We start from the raw sequence: 17994 nt of genomic DNA on the forward strand, positions 1-17994 counted from the left end.
ACACACACACACACACTTCAGAGAGGATAGAGTCGACACACACACATCTACACACAGGAGGATCTAATATAAACAAACACACACACACAAAACACAAAGGGGCAATAAAAGATCTGTTCAACATCTAAACACACATATTGCTGTTTATACTGAAGAGCTTGTGACGACATATGAACCTGAGGTGAACTCATTGTTCTTGTGTCCTCTGTCCTTCATCATCCTGTGTATTTGTAGCAAGATGGACGCCTGAGGAATACAAGTGTACAAGTGCTACGTTTGTGTATATAACATACCATGATCACATCTCCGGGAGCGATACTGATCTCATCATGACTGCGAGCATCAAACGGATAAACAGCCCTGTAGTAGACCACCTTCACCGGCGGCTGCTGCTGGTCGAAGCCGCTGACTGACGAAGTTTTCTGGTCAAACAGACTCGGTACAGGACCTTTCTCCCCTGCGGATAAACAGAGAGACAGAAGTGTTATAAAACACAAGAATTCATCCACACTGTCACATCAAACTCAAAGACAAAATGTGTTTCTTGGTGAAGCAGTCTTTGGACTTGTGTCCTTTTCAAACGTCAAAGTTGAGAATGGAAAGGACATGATCTGCCCCTACAAGCTTTACTTTTATAAACCCACTCTCGCCTTGAAGCCTGTATATAACATAACAGTCCTCAGCTCCAGTTTAGACTCTTCTCACCTGTTGAACCCCAGGGGTCGGCCGGCTGGCTGAACAGCTTGTTCAGTTTCTCCTGCATGTCCTTCTTTCCTCTCGACTCATCCTCTTTCTCTTCTACCGATCCCGCTCCCTTCCGGACCTCTTCCTCCTCCTCCATCCCTCTCCTCTTCCTCTCCTCTTCTTCCTGGGTCACTCTGTTTAGCCAGGCATGTGGTGCAGACATGGAGGCGGGGCTTGAACCTCTGGGGGCGGAGCTTACTGCTTCATCCCTCCAGGCCACGCTCTCCTCTGATGAGAGCCTGCGGGACGGGTATAACAAAAATGAGCTTTTCTGTTCTAATGGGTTGGATATAATTTAAGACCTCTGTAGTTCTCAGGTGTATCTCCATCTCACCTGCTCTCCTGCAGCTCAGCAGACTTCCTCTCGACCGGCGTGTGCATGTGCGTGTGTGTGTGTGTCATTGAGTGTGTGTCTCCCTCCAGATCCTTCTGTTTCTGCCTCTGCTGCCGGCTGTGGATCTCCCTCAGCTCCTGCAAGGCATCGTTGGATACAGGAAGGAACAGCGGTGAGGAGGAAGTGGGATCAGAGGGCTGGTTGCTACGGGTTTACGATCGACAACAAACAAGAACAACAGCAGCAGCAGCAGTATGTATTAGTCAGGTGATCAAGGCAAGCTCCGCCCCTTCAACTGTGTCACTCAGGTGATGGGATGTTGTAACATTTTTCCTCTTTAAAAGGGACTTTTCTGGTTGTTTTATGTTAATTGAGAGCCAGAGGACAGAGGGTGCTGTGTGCTCTACCGTCTGAGATGCTTCTGAGGCAGTTTTGTGGTTTGAAATTAAGGATTTATAGAAACAAAAACTACATGACTTAACAGCAAACTACTGAAATGTGCCGCATCTTATTTGTGTTGAGGAGCCACTTTCACATTTTCCTCATTTGAATTTGGGTGGCTGGTCTGATAGTATGACGGCAAAATAGCTGATTTGTGCCTTTTGCAGGTTTGCCACTATAATGGTTGAGAACATTCCCCAGGAACTGGGAGGAAGTCAGTACTTTCCAAAAGTGTAGGAACTTTGGATAGGATGGCTTGGATAGATGACAGGAAAGAGGATGACTGATGGGTGGAGACATGCAGCAAAGGGCCACAGGTTGAATTCAAACCCTGGGCTGCTGCAGCGAGAACAGATGAGTACTTGCTGCGTCTTTATTCCAGCCACCACTTTTCCTTTAAAAATTTGCATCTGCAAAGCGGATTGTCTTTTTTGTTCAGTGTGCTTCGACACATCAACGTGGAGTTACAGAAGAATGAATATGAAAGACGGGCCGTTGATCATTGTTGTTGTCGCCTTTTCCTACGTCAGCAGACTAATATGCCTCTCCGCAGATCGTCAGACTACGGTGGAAACACTGAGTACATAAGACTTCAGGAACCTTGTAGTTTCTGGAACTCAAAGTTTGGGTGGTGACGTGGCTGAAAAAACCCATCCTGCTTCCCTGTTACCAAAACACCATTGGCCACTTACTGTGGTATGAATGGATTTCTAGTTCAACGAGCAGTTTGTGTTTGTTTTTGTTGCTGGCTTGTATCTTGTTATGCCTGAGTCACACAGCTCAGGAGAGTCATTTCGATCTCCACACATTTCAAAAGGATGCATCTTGTAGGATTCTGACTGCGAGGAAGGGGAGTCCCACTGTTTATCACCTGTCAGACTGTAACAAGCGGCCAACGAGGGATCAACACAACCATTTGCCTCCCCGTTAACTTCCTCAATGGAGTGAGTCATGGCTCCTCCTCCCTCGCGCCCCTGTGTGTTCATTGCAGCTTGTGTCTTTCTGTCTTAACAGCACTGTGGCTGTGTGACTCTTGAGCAACTCAAGCTGGTGTTGACGCCCGACAAACAGATGTCCAGCCACGGTCAGTGAACTGAAGTTTGCTCACAGTGTCACTTTCAAAACCTGTGAGAACACATCAGATTTTATCTGGACTTATCTTTTGTGGCACTTGCAAGCAAAAAATGACCCCAAAGACTGCATGAACCCATCAGGTCTCCTCGGAAGCAATTGGAAAATACGTCGGGAACCTTTTTGAAGGTTGATAATTATGTTAGCCAAAATGAGTGGGAGGGGGGATGTCACCGGGAGGGGTTTTGTCACTAATGGAGGGGGGCACCGACCCAGCCCCGGATACATGGCTGCGGTCATGGCGGTGGGGCGGAGCTTGCACAGGGCACAGTATGTTGGTGGGAGGGGTTAGATAGAAACAAAAAAGGGGAGTTGAGAGGAGATGGGGAGTCAGGGGGGCGCAGTGGGGGGGGGAAGGGGGCAGTTCTGTGTAGTCATGACAACCAGCTGTGCCATTAGAACACACTCTGTTACTATAACAACAACAACACAAGGCAGCTGTCGTGTTTCAGCCAAACAACCACTGTGAGGAAACCTTCAGAAAAACAAGCAAACCAATCAGAGAGAAGAGGCTGACGAAGGAGTCAAACTACAAGTCTGCAGAGAGAGAGAAAGAACTCCTGATCACCTGAAACAGGAAGCGGAGGACGTGAGACAACACAGCATGCCAGGCATACACTCCTGAACGCAGAGACTACACACACACACACACACATTCACCCACATAAAGTAAAGCCTACCATACTCAGGATTCTAGTTTCCGGCTTCTACTTGTCTGGCTGAAACATCATCTGGTAGCATAAAGGCAATAGCATTACAGTAGAGAGTAGTCATCTAGTAAAAGAGGCTAGAATAGCAACAGCATAATCTAGCACCCCAGCTAACCTAGCAAAGCTGCTAGCTTAGCGTACAACAACTGCGTACAGTGTTAACTACGGGAGCATAGCTAGTAAGCTAACACCAGCTTGGCAAAGAAAAGATGGGGCACTAAAGTGGAGGACAGTGGATGAGAAGATTCTAAGAGACAAGAGGGGGAGGGAGAATAAGACAAGAAGAAGAGTAGAAATCACAAGGAAAAGATGAATTAAAGAAAGGTGAACTGAGAGAAAGATGAAAGAAAGGATGAGGAGTCACAAGGAGCAGGAAAAGAGAAAAAGAAAGAAAGAATGAAATAAATACAGGAAGTAAGAATAAAAGAAAGGTAGAGCACAATAATGACAGAAAGAAAGATACAATAAAAGACAGAAATAGAGAACGATAGAAACAGAGAGAGGTACGTTGGAGAGGGGGACGGAGGCTGGGTTGTTGTGTGGACCTTTATAACGTAGTCTAGCCGAGCCAGACACACCCTGACGGCTGACACACACTCCTGTAGCTGTCCCTGCTCCTGGCACTGAAACACACATATACACATATACATACACACACAGAGGATCAACCATTCTATAGACAAAGACACACACTCACACACAGTTAATGTTTGAGTCCATATTCTTGATTTTGTCCAAATTAAAGGTATTAAAATTAAACTTGTCAGCAGTTTTTCTTTCTCCTCTCTGAAAAATCTGACACTGGACATTTTAAGTCCTCTTAATACCATAAATATTGTTTATCTTTGGAAAATCAAGCAATATATGACTGTTTAAATTAAAACAGAACAGCAGTTGTGCAGGTAAATTGACTGACACTGAATGTCAAATGCTCATCTTGTGCAATCGGTTGTGCAATTGAATTTCCTGCACGTCAGTATAACATCTGTACAACATCCAAGAGCATATTTCTTAAATGGAAATGTAATCTTTGCCTTTTAGTGTCCCGATTCATTTCAAACTGCTTTTTGAGCACCTGAACAAACACTTTAATCTCTGAATCGAGTTTGGCTAATTTCTTTCAGTAAACAAAGAGAGAGAGAGAGCACAGTGAGGCCTTGACTCATGCTTGGAGAGGCTCCTGTGACTCACTGTGATGAGTAATGTGCAACTGTAAATGTAGCCGGCGTTACAAAAACAGGCTGACAGGAGCAACAGCCAGGTTTTCAGCAGAGTGCTAACAGATTCTCTAACTGACCTGTCTGTGCTGAATAGTAAATAATAGTTAGGTTTGAGTGTTTTTAGGCATTTACTTATTTTTTCATTCATATTTCCTGCCCTCCTGTTTTCACAACTTTCTCCTAATGTATGTATTTGCTCTGGATTAGTGTGTATTAAGTATTGAATGCCTCCTCATCAGAGGTGTTACTGACCCCGACTTGTGAAATTAGACAAAAACAGCAAACCAGATTCAGTACACGAGTGTGTGAATGTCAGTGCTCTTCAAACCACGCGCAGCTTGACCGTTACAGTCAAGCACCAACTGGATGCAACACATCTAGCTGCCTGGTGGGGGCATCACAGTGTACTACACATGTTAATCAGGAAAATATGCACAAACCAGCCATTTAACGTCTGGTTTGCAGGTGTTAAAGCCTTCTAAAGTGACTAAAACACTTAAAGAGTGTGAGTTAGTAGGCTGATAAGAGGGTGTTCTATGTTTTACTTCTCAAATAGTCCAATCCAAATGCAAAAAAACTGCTCTATGCTCCAGGTCCACCATAAGAGGCAGTGTGTTCATCATATGGATTTGGTAAGAGTATTTCCCAGCTGCAGTACCACCCCAGTCCAGCAGTGGCAGTGTGCTCTACCTGTCTCCCTCTCTGTTCCTCCTGAAGCTGGCGTCGCAGGGCTTCTATCCTGGCACAGTGGTTGGCATAGAACTCACACAGAGACTGGCATGGGCAAGGGAGCAAAAGGCCAGTGTAGGAGATAAATAAAAGGGGTAGAAAATATAGAAGGAAGGGTTTATTATGTGGATTGAACAAAGAAAATGAAGAAATACAGGATGAAGAAGCAGGGAAGGAAACACAGCAGGAGGAGGGCAGCGAGTAGGAAGAAGACGAAGAGTCCCAGCAGGTGTAGCGGACAGAAGAACAGCAGATTTTGGGGAGAAGAAGTGGTGTAGAAAGGAAGGTGGACGGCAGTATAGTCAATTATCGGTCACATCTCAGTGGTTTACGCCTCAGTTGAGCAAAGAGTTACACCACTGAGACATGACGGCATCTCACTCTGGAGAAAACTCACATCCAGCACTGCTGCTGGTTGTGTCTGTTGTTCAAAGGCTTTGTGCCATTTTCTCAAATAACAGCATTATGTTGACTCTACTGAATCAGACTGAGAACTTCATTAGATTAGCCATTAGACAATCTATTTATTGTGGTCTGTGTCGTCCCTGCTTCCCTCACTTCCCTCCCTTCCTTCTCTTTCTCCTCTCCTCTCCTCTTCACTGGAACAGACCACAGATTTATCCTCCTCTCTCTGACCTGACTCAGTGTTCTGGGGGAGATTAAGAGAGAGAACCAGAAACAGGACAAAAGGTAGTCTAGGAAACATAAACAGACTGCTGTGCTTCAACCCTGAGGAAAATAATCCCTCCATCTTTTTCTTTCACTAGTAAACTGAAGCAGCTGTCTGTGAAAGCACTCAGTGTTCCTGTGCACAGCTAGTTCTCTCCAAAAACACAGCAAAGCCACATTAATATGACACCAACATAACCAAGCACAGTTAGAGTAGTCAGATTAAAATATGAAAACTTTAAACACATCAGTAAACATGAATATTGAGAGTATATTAAACTAGTGTGAGGACAGGACAGGATTTGAAGCGACAGTCACAACAAACAATCCAATGTTTTGAATGTGGACAATATTTCATTCAGCAAAACATTTACTGGGTTAGCAGGCTCATTAATAAGACGTAGTTAAACAGACTTTTTGAATCAATAAAGCTTTAGCAATATATTATGTGTATGATTACATGTATTAGCACGTGCCACTAATTTTTTTTATGTTACATGAACATAAAAAGTTGTACCCGTGTTGTAGCATTCTTGAATTTATTTACTTTCACTTTGTGATTGATAGTTGGGTAAATTTATGTTGAATTAAAGAAATGTTTTTATTCATTTTAAAACACTTATGGTACGTGTCCACAGGGGTGTTTTTGTCACTGGACTCTAGACCAGCTCCCTCCTACAACTGCACAAACACTCCTTGACAAACGCCACTCATGGCTCATGTCTGCTCTGTGATTTCAAATCAGACAAACATGGCGGCTCGTTTAGAAACGTTCTCTTGAATTCAGCGAAATGTGTCTGTGAAGACAGTTTAAGTGGGATATAAACCATGCTGCAGCCAAATCTGTTTACATTTTACCTCGACAATTGTTTTATAGTCATCAGGAGATTACAGAAGCTGCGAGGAGCACTGGACACCTCTGATTTGCATAATGACCTGGACCTAACATGTATGCATATGAGGAGAAGGCAAGGCGAGACTACCAGAATGCACTGCAAAGCTGCGTACATAGATTACTGATGGGAAATGCGCAAATGCCGGATCCTGTGGACACAAACCATTAACGTGCTGAGTAATTACACCATGAATGTATCTCTGGTGTACTCTTCTAAGTTAGTTCGTTAAGGTGTTTACGTAGTCAGTCAAAGTTATTACAGAGGTACACACGTGACCCTTCCCTCGTGTCTTGTATTAATGTGTTAGTTAACTGGCTGTTTACCTTCAGCTGGGTGTTGAAAGCGTCTATTTCCAGCAGTTTGGCCCTCGTTTCTCTCTCCACAGCATCCAGCTGTTCCCTGAGCTGCTGTCTGCTGGTCTCCTTCTGCTCCACAGCCTTCTGCAGGGACGACAGGCTGTCACCTGACGACACAAACACAGACATGTTGTTGGATCAGGTGAGGTTTATTAGTTACAGACACACTCTTAGTATTACATCAGTGATAGAGTTCATTATTCAGAGAATCAATTAACCAGAACCATTTCATTATCACCAATCAAGAATGTTTTCTAATATCATGGCAAGCATATGTATTTTTGATAGATACATCTGAGCGTATGTTTAGATTATATGGTACTCACGATGCAGACTGTTCTGTTGAACCTGTTTCAGCTGGTCGTTTAGACTCTGTTTATCGGGTATTAACCTCCCCAACCACTGCTGGGAGTCCTGCAGAGGACCAGAAAATCACATCAAGAGAAGGCACAGAACTAATATTCCTTTTGTTAAATCACTATTTTCACAACAATTTTACTAAATGAATAGGCAAAGAATGTGTGTGTTTCTTCCATAAATGGCTCGGGTCATTAAAGATGTAGCAGAAATGAATTTGTGTTTATTTGCTGATTTGTTTGTGTACCTGCAGCTGCTGTTGTAGCAGGGTGATTTCAGCAATGCGTGTTTCTCTGGTCTGATTGGTCTGCTCCACCTCCCTCCGCTGAGCTGACAGACGAAACCGAACATCCTTCAGTTTGCCCTCCAACTGGCTCTTCTTATCATTCTAAAGATAGGGAAAGAGAGATGGAAAGGAATATAATATTACATATCTCCTTATGTACAAAGTATTAGGTTGCAGAAACAATTAGTTGACAGCTTCCTGTTGGTATTAGTTGATTGCTTTTGGCTCAGCTCTCTACAATACAGTGACTTTGTTGGTACTTGTGCTCCATTTGCCAACTCAACAGTCAGCTCGGTGCCAGGTGATGTACTGAGCTTGTGCCTCTTTGCAGAATTTCCTCAGCAGCTTATTCCAATCCGCTTTGACTCTAAATAACTGCCATGCATTTGGCTTGTTGTCAATGTTTGATGATGTGACTAGGTGTTGGTACGTGTTTGGTTACCAGGGCTTCCAGTTCAAACTCCAGGGTCTTCTTCCTGGCTTTGAGCAGCACTATACTCTCCTGCTCTCTGTTTCTTTGAGTCAGGAGCTCCTGGCGACGTTGGCGCTCCCACTCCAGCTGACGCTGACGCTCTAATTCACGCTTAGCGGCCTGGACACATACAGCACAAAGAACTGCATTCAAAACTTACAGAAGATTGCATATTACATAACAACATTTTATATTCATACATTACACACTTCATTATACACAAACAGCAGTCTGCAGTAGGAATGTAAATTGGGCTCTTTAGATAAAGAGGGCGGTGGTGAGCAGTGAAAGGCCTCCAAGTTATCTGCAGCAGATGTAATTACACCTTCGCAGCAGTAAACTGCACCTCAACCACAACTCTTCAATTAAAACGCAGATAGCAGGTTATCACTTTCTGTCCTTCATACCTCTCTCCGCTCTATCTCTTTGCGTCTCTCCTCTTCTCGCTGCCTCTCCAGCTCTCTCTGTTTCTCCAGCTGTTTTTCTAGCTCATGTTGTCGTCTCCTCTCCTGCTCCAGACGCTCACGCTCCTGAAACAAAAACATGCAAAAACTGTTAATGCAGAAAAAAACAACTCTATCATTTGTTATAGGTCAACCAAATATATTTCAATTTCCTCTTAGTCTCAAGACTCACCATGAATGTAATCTACTTACTGATAAATTAAAAAAACACAGCATACTGTGGCTGTTACGGTGAAAGTACTGTGGCTATTATAAATGCAAATACTTTCCAGCCTTATACATGACCCATAAACCATGACTAATTCAAATGCACACAGTGTTGCAAAGTTATGTAAGTTTACCTTTCTTTCCTGCTCCTCTCTCTCCAGCGCTGCCAGCCTCTCCTGCTCTTTCCTCTGCTGCTCCTGCAGAGCCTGACGTCTCTTCTCCAATTCCAGGTTTCCTCGCTCAAAGTTCTCCCTCTTCTTGTCCTCAAACGTCACTGTGGAGAGACAAAGGAAGTTAAAATAAACTACATACAGGCTACAATTAGACATTTTTAAAGATGTAATAAGTGGGGGAAAAGGGTGAGTGTGCCTTGTGTGTTTCTGGCTGACACAGGACTAAAACCAGCAAACACACACACTTTATTTTTAACTGCAAGGACCTTTGTGTTCACATGAATGTCAATGAGGACTGGCTAGAAAACAGACAGAAAAGCAAAGTGGAGGAAGGAATGGAAAGTTCATGTTAGCTAAGCAGCTCACAGAACACCAAAACAAAAATGTCAAGTGTTTTCGAGACTCTGAATGCTATTTACAGTTTTTTTTTTAAAACATTTCTGTTTATCCAAAATCACAGCGATGTGTTGAAACCACATAGCCATGGGCAGATCTAGTCCCAGTTTGACCCATGATATGCTCACCTGGTAGTTTCTTATCCAGGCTGGCTTCTGCCTCCTCCTCTGCCTCCTCCTGTACACTCTTCTGGTCCGACTGAACACTGTCACTTCGCACCCGCCTTCAAGACACAATCATAAAAACAATCAATATTTTCAGTGCACACGTTCAGTATTGCTAAATCAATAAAGATTGTCAGTTAAAGGGGTAATTGGTTGAAGTATTTACCTGAAAGTGGGTGGGAGGTAATCTGGTGGTAACACAGGGGGCAGCGGTAACCCTGACATCGCCATATCTATGAGGTGCATGGCTAAAATAAACTCCTCAGCTGTTAGCTTTCCATCCTGGTCGATATCTGAGAGGCTCCTAAAGGAAAAACACAATGGAGAAAGATTGATGCCTTCTGAGTGTCCACTCCCATTTAGGTCTGGATTTAACAGTTGAATTTCAATGTACTCACCATATTGTGGCCAGCTGGCCCTGAGGAAGACTGGACTGCATCAGGATAGTACGAGCCTGAGGACCTGGAACGCAGACACACATCACAGGGAGAGGAGGAAATGTCACCAAATGCATTTAATGCTGTGGTAAACAGGAAAGAGATGTTACCACAAATAATAAATACCTGTGAGATGTCCACTCATCATCTTGTCATGAGAGTTAAAAAGCTGCCTGTACTTCAGCCTGGAGGACTGAGGAACGGCCCAATCAGGCGGAGGCAGGCCACTGACACGAGTGAAAGAAAATAAAGAACAGAAGAGAGTGATGTGACGAGAGAAACAATAAAAAGACACAACAAAAAATTACAACAGAGCAGGTTGAAAAGGACAAATATGTTCAAAATGCTCCTATGCTCCTTGAGCGGTCAAAGCGTACAGATTACTTTCACTTTTATTCTTCACCCTGAGCTAAAATCATGTCACATTACCATTTAAGTGAACGTGCTATTGGGGTAAAATGTTGCAAACATCTCTGATTATGTGGCCTACCTTGCAGCATCCAAGGACGGCCCTTTCTGCAACTTGGTACTGGAACGATTAAATGAAGAGGACTTGTTGACAGAGGGAGCTGAGAAGACAGAAAGAGTCAATTTAAGCCAGAGGTTCTTCACTAAACCTTTTAACAGCACATACACTTTGTAAAACGTTTAATTTTATGTCATTCTTTCAAGTGTCTTATGAGGTGACATTAAATTCAGTCAGTCATTTATAAATTCTAACACTGAATTCAAGCTGGTGACACTGTCTCACAGCTCGATCTGTTACCTTTTCTAAAAAGTTCTGACTTCATTTCAAAGCAGTGAACTGCTACTTTGAGTACCGCTTTCATAAAGACATAAAAAAAAAACAGCATCTGGCTCTCTGTAATGTAAATATTATGTGTAAATAGAAGCTCAGAACATTTCGAAAAACACCAACTTCCCCTGCGTTGTCACCTGGGTGGGAGAAGCCTGAGATGGGCTGCATCATGCCTGTGGGAGGAGCTCCGTTGGCGATGGGCTGGGGGAGGGGAGGCGGGGCCGACGAGACGAGCGGCGGAGACACTCCGACAGGCAGAGGTGGCAGGGGGAGTGGAGGCACGCCTGAAAGAGGAGCTGCGATGGAAGCCATGGGAGGCATGCCTGGGGAACAGACATACAGTTCAGATGAGATTATCCGACACATGCAGGAGGGATGAGAGAAAGAGATCCAAGAGAGAATATAATCGATATTTCTCATGTCCCCCATTTTATATTCATACTGTTAACAGTGTGAGAGCCACATTGCTCTCTGACTCTGTGCTGTGTTTGCATTACAACTTTATTGATCAGCCCTGAAGGTGCAACAGACTGAGAGTGACTAAGCAAACATTTCCAAAAATGACCTTTTGAAAAAAGTGACATCATCCATATCCTTAATGCACCCGCAGTGTTTTACTAGCACACACAGTTTTATCGCCACCTTCTTCCAGGCTCGACAAGACATCAAAAAACCTCAAGGAAAAGCAGTTGTCACATGAACTGATGGTTAAAAGATTAAATCTAGATTATTACATTAAACTGTGGGCAGTGTTTCTTCTGCTGCTTATCAGCAGTGGACATCACAACCATCACAGAAGGGAAACCAAATTAAAAAGATCACCGTCATGATTTAGTCTCACAATCAGTCACGGCCTGCAATCGCATTTAATGCAGTGTGACTTATCAAACACAGCAAGCCGGCAGACAGGATGTCAGCTGCCATAAACATAATGTAATTACATAACACACGTAGCACATTGTGTGTTTTTTTTCAGTCTTACCAAAGCCTCCCGGGGGTGGTAAAGGCAGTGGGGGTTGTTTCATACTGGGAGGAAGCGACGGGGGCAGAGGGTGACCCTGGAGTTTCAGTTTGATGAGTTTCATGGCGATGGAGAACTCGTGGATGTCCATACGGCCATCACTGTTCATATCAGCCAGAGCCCTTCAAAGGAAGAAGAGGAAGAAGAAGAATAGCTTTAAATAGATGTGAATACTTCACAGAGTAAAACTTCATCATTGTGTGATTTTTAATCCGATATCCCAGAGCTGGTTATAACTTCCTATCGATGTCACTCACCAGATCTGGGCCAGGATGGGAGGGGGAAGTCCTGATTGAAGGAAGAAATTCCTGGCTTGGTCGCCTTGACAGACAAACAGAAACATTATGTGAGATCCAAAGACAGATGCAAAAAGAAAAAGATGCTTCAGACCACATGAGGAAAGACAAACCTCACGCAAAAGCCCATATATATCATGCATATATAATAATATAATAATTGGATCTTAGCTGTAACTGTTAGGATGCTGACAGAAATACAAAATATCTCTGAGTCAATACAACAAATCACATAATGCCAACATGTTCCATGATGCAAATCTTAAAACGATTGGAAGATTAATAAAAATATAATCAGTGGATAATTATCACTCTGATAGAAAACTGAATATGTTTGGGTTTTGGAGAATTGATGAGTTAAATTAAATATATTCACTTTGCCTTTTAAACAAAAATCCCCACAGGTATCAATCCCCATTTTCTAATGATCTCCTGTATGTTATACATATTATTTCTCCATTTGTTGTATTATTCTGTGATGACGTGTGCTGGTCGTGTCTTCTGCTGTTGGAAACCAGATCGACCCCTCGGGGACAATAAGAGACTTTCCAATCCAATCCAAACGATCATTAGATTGACTGAGAATATAAATGTTAGATTTAAATCAGTAATGAAAATAAATGTTAGTTGCAGCCCTACTTATCTAATCTTTACTTATTGAAGAGTATCTAATACCACTTACTGGGCTGGAGGGGAATCCCAGTAATGTATTTGTTGAGCGGCTGATTGGATTTGAGAGGAACATTGTGATTTGAAATTGAACTGTCACATTAAACTTAACTTATAAAGGGTTCTTTGTCTGATTCAAATGTAGATTTCTTTCTTTTATATATTGGTGAGATAGTGGGACAACAAAGTGACACAGAGGACAAATAAGACTGACATGCAGACAATAACATAAAGCCACTCTGATGATGTCTGTCATCATTTGAGTCTGGGAGCTCGGATTCACGCATCAGAGCACTGAGGACCTTCAGCGACACTGTCCTTGTTCCTGTCCTCATGTCACCTTGTCCATATAAGGGTGTGCAGTGTGGAGATAGAGGACAGAGAAAGAGAGAGTGATAGTTACCTGTGATGTAACCCCCGGCGGTGGGAGAGAGGCTGTGAAACTGCTGATCATGTTTGGCTCTCTCATCCACTGAGATCAGAAACACATCTGGACCTAGCCCACAAAACAAACACACACACACACACAGTGTTACAGAAGAGAAACCGGACACAAAGGTCAAGAACGAAGCCAGACACAGGCAGCGGAGGAAAAAAAAGAGGAATGAGAAGAATGTGTGAGTCATGAGTTTCACTTCCTGGCAAGAGGATTCCTATTAAGTGTGTCAACTGAAGACTGATGAGCAAAGAAAAAAGGATGAACGGGTGAAGTGCTGAGAGCCTGATGTCCTTAGATAACTCGGTGCATGACACGTCAGTCTGTGAGTTTCTAGCTTGACAATACGATGCTTCCATGAACCAAGAGCCAGTTACACCCTCGCTGGTCAGTCTCAATAATTAACCAGCCATTCTGCTTTTCTACTTCCCAATTTCAACTGGGTTATATTTTTCTTGATCAGTTGTCAGTTTCAGTTTACATATCCTTCCTTTACAATTTACTGATAGTTTTACTGAATCATAGTGACTCCCCTTTAAAAGAAAGAACAGTCGATGCTGACGGAAGCATTATCGTTTTACTACCGTTGGAAAAGCTGCTTATTCAGTTGTCTTTTGATGAACGCAGCTCTGATCTTCCTGCTACGTTCTTTATAAGGAGCTTTATATGGTTATCGTATTTTGTGGATACAGCGACTTAGTCTTTGCCTGATGATTAGAGTTGGGAACAAAGTACAAATACTTTGTTACTGTTCTTCAGTAAATGTTTCAGGTATGACAACTTTCAACCTTACCTCCCTACTTTTGAACACAAATATACGGCTGATTTTCACCCATCAGTGCACATCACTTGAGTAAAGAAGAATCAGAGTCTTCTTTAACACAAGTATCCACGTCAGTAAAGAACTTGCTCTGCTAAACGTGATTCTGATCTAGAGGCATACTTTTGCAGCTCAGTCATGTGGCTTCTCTCTGCCTCTCCCCTGACGTAATTCAGTGGACTGTGCTGGACAATTGGATCAATAAATAATAATGGAGGAATTCTACGATGTAAAACTGGTTATGGAAACTGAGAGTGGATTAATGAGAGGCTGTGGCTCGTCTTCCGATGCACTCATGGAAAATGACGGCGGGTTAATGGAGTGGTGTGCCTTCAACTCTGAGAGGAAAATACAAACATCAGCTTTCATAAAAATCTTGGACTGCAGTTACACACAAGCGTACTGACCTGTGAATGTGGTGGGGAACTGCGCCATGGTTCACTCACTGTTCTGCACTACACGACGACACCTGAAACAACGCAGAAAAAAAACAAACAGGTTAAGTGTTTATCTGATCAATCTCACCCCACCTCACTCAACTGCTTAATAATGCAGTAACATTAATAAGAAATTAACATTAAAGCATTTCACTGGTAAGCCATAAAAATTCTTTCATAGTGAAAGGGCGGCGATCCAGCAGCACGTTAAAAGTGCCAAAAAATGTCTGGTCACCTGCCGAAAGTTGCTGAGACAGGAGACCAACTCAGTCAGAGGAAATTATTTTCTGAAGTTAATTTTCCACTCTGCTGTCTTTTGATGCTGAAGTTGGGAATTTTTTCAGTTTGGTCTCCAGCCCAGTCAGCCATTACAGGTCCTGTAGTTTCAAGGTCTGTTTAGATGCAGTGATACGATGCATGAAGACAAACATAAAGCACATAAATGCAGTAGTTTGTAATAAGATATACAGCCAGTTTGTCTATATGGAGAAAAAAAAATGATGCTGAAGAAGTCTGCATCAGTCTGCTGTTCAGCCTGGTGCCGGTCCTCAGGGGACTGGACCATGTCAGCCTTGCCTGCACTGTGCATGTCAACAGGGCAGCAGACCTTCATTTATGCAGGGCGGGCTGCCTGAGCTTACTCGCTTGTTTTCTAAACCACTCTGCCTCACAGTCACTCATTTACACACATTCTCACTTGGGAGCTGACCACAGTGAACACCATTTTTCTACTGTTGGCTGATAAAAAGCTCCACTGGAGTCTTATTAAAGTGAGTGTTTCTTTCGAACAAAACAAACTGCAAAGCTGCTGACTAGGAGACACGAGAGACAAGGAATTAAAGAATGATGGGTTTGTCTGAAAAAGAGGCAATGTTTGTTGGAAGAAACATCTATTGAGACTGTAAAACCACTTAGCTGAGAAAATAAGGCAAATGTTTCTGCGTATTTTGTAGTTTAGCTGCAATAATCAGTGCATCTCTGAGCTCCTGGCGGGACAGAATTAACTGTTGTGCTTGACAAAATTTTATAAAGTGACAGAAAAATGAAAATGATTTCCAAAAACATGATATTCAAGGTAAACGTTAGAGCCTGACGTAAAAAAACATACATATCAATATAATATCTGCCAATGTGTGTGTGTGTGTGTGTGTGTGTGTGTGTGTGTATATATATATATATATATATATATATATATATATATATATATATATATATATATATATATATATATATATATATATATATATATATATTTATTTATTTAATTTTTTTTGCAATGATCCCTCAAATTTGGTTAACAAACATTTGAGACAAAGATGCACAACAGAGGCAGGATATTTAACAGTTTGGCAATAAATGAAATATGACATTACTGTGCTTGAACTATAAACTTTACTAAAAATTCAGCTGCGTTAAAAATTTTTTTTTTTAAAAATACCATGAGGGACTGGTGGGACTAAAACAGACTGAAAAAAAATTACTTTAGAAGCTCAAATCGTGATATTCAAGCTTCATGTCTGAATAGCTGTTTAAAAAATAATGGCATAAAACTGTCCTACCCCGTCACAATAAAAGCTCCATACAGAAGTGTCTGTGTGTATCATACCTCTGGTCTCATGGAGGTATGTTAATCAGATCCAGACCTGCCTACCCTCCCTCCCCTGTATCTGTGTGGCCGGCAGACAACACAAAACAAGAATCTGACACACATTGAAACAGACGAGGACTCGGTGTGGGTGTACGAGTGTGTGTGTGTGTGGGTTGCTGACTTTTCTCCCAGTGTGGTGTAAACAGAAATTTGGTGTTCTTAGTTTAGGGTCAGTTCATCCAAAATCACGTGGGTATCTTGGCACGCAGTATCAGTCTTCATATTCACTTCTGAGACTTGAGCCAACAGTGGAATATAACGGAGGTGGAGGGAATTTAGTCCGTCGTGCTCAAAGCATCAAAACAACTCAACTGAAATGTCTCTTTACAGAAACAGTTTCTCAAGCTGATGAGGACGTTTTCTCTGGGCCCGTTTCTTCAGTAGATTGTCCTTGCTCTATTCAAGGGTGTGTGTGTGTGTGTGTGTGTGTCTCTCATTATCATCAGAGCAGGAGGACAAAGTAACCAGCTTAACTAGGTCAGACGAACAAAGCCCACCCTGCACAAACACACACACAGACGCACACTTTCACGGCCGTTGCCACTGAGGAAACGTTGACGCAGTCGGGTAACTACAGTAGATTTTTCACTGGCTCCAAAAACAGGACAGGAGCAATCAAACTGCTGGTCAACTAGGTCAAACTGTATTTGTATTATTCAATAAAATTCTAAGCATTACCTCTTCTCGCTTATCTTATTTTCCCAGATAATTACTGAACTCAAACTGCTTCAAAAGCACGTCAGTTTAGTAAGGATAGGATCCAAACTGGCTACAGAAACAGTACTGACAAAATGTAGCTGTTTGTTCTAAGTATTCTTGACTGGAACGAACCCCGAGGAAGTAAAGTGCAGCAGAGAGCACAGTGTTATCCTTAAGTGAAGTTACAGGAATTGGAACAAGACTTACTTTTACATCTCCTGCGGCCAAAATCTAGTCAGATTTCAGGCTGCTAAACCTCTGTCCAGCCAATAAGCTGCTTGTGAGTCAAAGTGACTTTTGTTTATGAGCTCCGGCACCTCAGACCAAAGCAAACTAACTGCAAGAGAGATCACACCCTTTGTTGTTAACAGAAGGCAGGAGCACTCCCCATTTTTACCATGATTTCTCTGGCATTAATCATAGTCTGAGTGACCTTGTTTTGGTGGAGCTGTTGGATTCACTAGGTTTTCATTTGTGACAACTGCAATGATTACTCAATTAGTCAATCGAAAGAAAATTAACTGCCAGTTACCCTAATAATCGAGTAACCGTTTCTGGCTTCTTAAATGTGATGATTTGCTGTTTTTCTTTGTCATTTCTGACAGTAAGTCGAGAGTCTTTGGGTTTTTCGACTGCTGGAGGTACAAAAGAAGCAATTCAAAGATGCCACGATGCAATCAAGAAAATAATCAGCAGATTCAGCGCTAATGAAAACAATCATGCAAATATCTGACAATGACAACAATTATAAATCCAGCACTGAACGCCATTTAAACTTCAATTGAGAAGTCAACTGCCTGTGATTGTGTGTTTGTTTGTTGGAGTCATCGAGCATCTGTTTTCTCTGTCATCATCAGTGAGGACTTGAGGATTTTTTCTCTGTTCTCCCTGTTTACATGTTTTGTATTTGTGGGATTAGTCTGTATAATTAGAGCGTCGGGATGTTACTGGAGTGTTGGTCTGTTATCAAGGCTCGTGGCAGA

General features: G+C 42.5%; 1 protein-coding gene across 6 annotated transcripts in view; it reads right to left on the reverse strand.

Annotated features, from left to right (window-relative positions):
- The window catches only part of itsn1 (intersectin 1 (SH3 domain protein)), a 40464-nt gene that overhangs the window by 17792 nt on the left and 4678 nt on the right, over positions 1–17994 (reverse strand). For 3 of the 6 annotated variants that reach the window (XM_037124364.1, XM_037124362.1, XM_037124367.1), the window contains exons 2-22: positions 14635–14696; positions 13375–13467; positions 12264–12327; positions 11968–12128; positions 11123–11308; positions 10677–10755; positions 10313–10413; positions 10148–10211; positions 9916–10053; positions 9714–9808; positions 9151–9290; positions 8753–8875; positions 8316–8465; positions 7835–7975; positions 7557–7644; positions 7198–7337; positions 5271–5354; positions 3906–3983; positions 1079–1215; positions 706–983; positions 294–457 (exon numbers count right to left, since the gene is read on the reverse strand). In XM_037124364.1, coding sequence (XP_036980259.1) covers positions 294–457; positions 706–983; positions 1079–1215; positions 3906–3983; positions 5271–5354; positions 7198–7337; positions 7557–7644; positions 7835–7975; positions 8316–8465; positions 8753–8875; positions 9151–9290; positions 9714–9808; positions 9916–10053; positions 10148–10211; positions 10313–10413; positions 10677–10755; positions 11123–11308; positions 11968–12128; positions 12264–12327; positions 13375–13467; positions 14635–14662 — 2532 coding nt within the window. In that variant the 5' untranslated portion in view covers positions 14663–14696. The remainder of the gene's footprint in view (positions 1–293; positions 458–705; positions 984–1078; positions 1216–3905; positions 3984–5270; positions 5355–7197; positions 7338–7556; positions 7645–7834; positions 7976–8315; positions 8466–8752; positions 8876–9150; positions 9291–9713; positions 9809–9915; positions 10054–10147; positions 10212–10312; positions 10414–10676; positions 10756–11122; positions 11309–11967; positions 12129–12263; positions 12328–13374; positions 13468–14634; positions 14697–17994) is intronic. The other 3 variants (XM_037124366.1, XM_037124368.1, XM_037124365.1) reach the window with 2 other exon arrangements.

Source organism: Acanthopagrus latus, chromosome 15 (assembly GCF_904848185.1).
Source record: "Acanthopagrus latus isolate v.2019 chromosome 15, fAcaLat1.1, whole genome shotgun sequence".
In the NCBI taxonomy this organism is placed as follows: Eukaryota; Metazoa; Chordata; class Actinopteri; order Spariformes; family Sparidae; genus Acanthopagrus; species Acanthopagrus latus.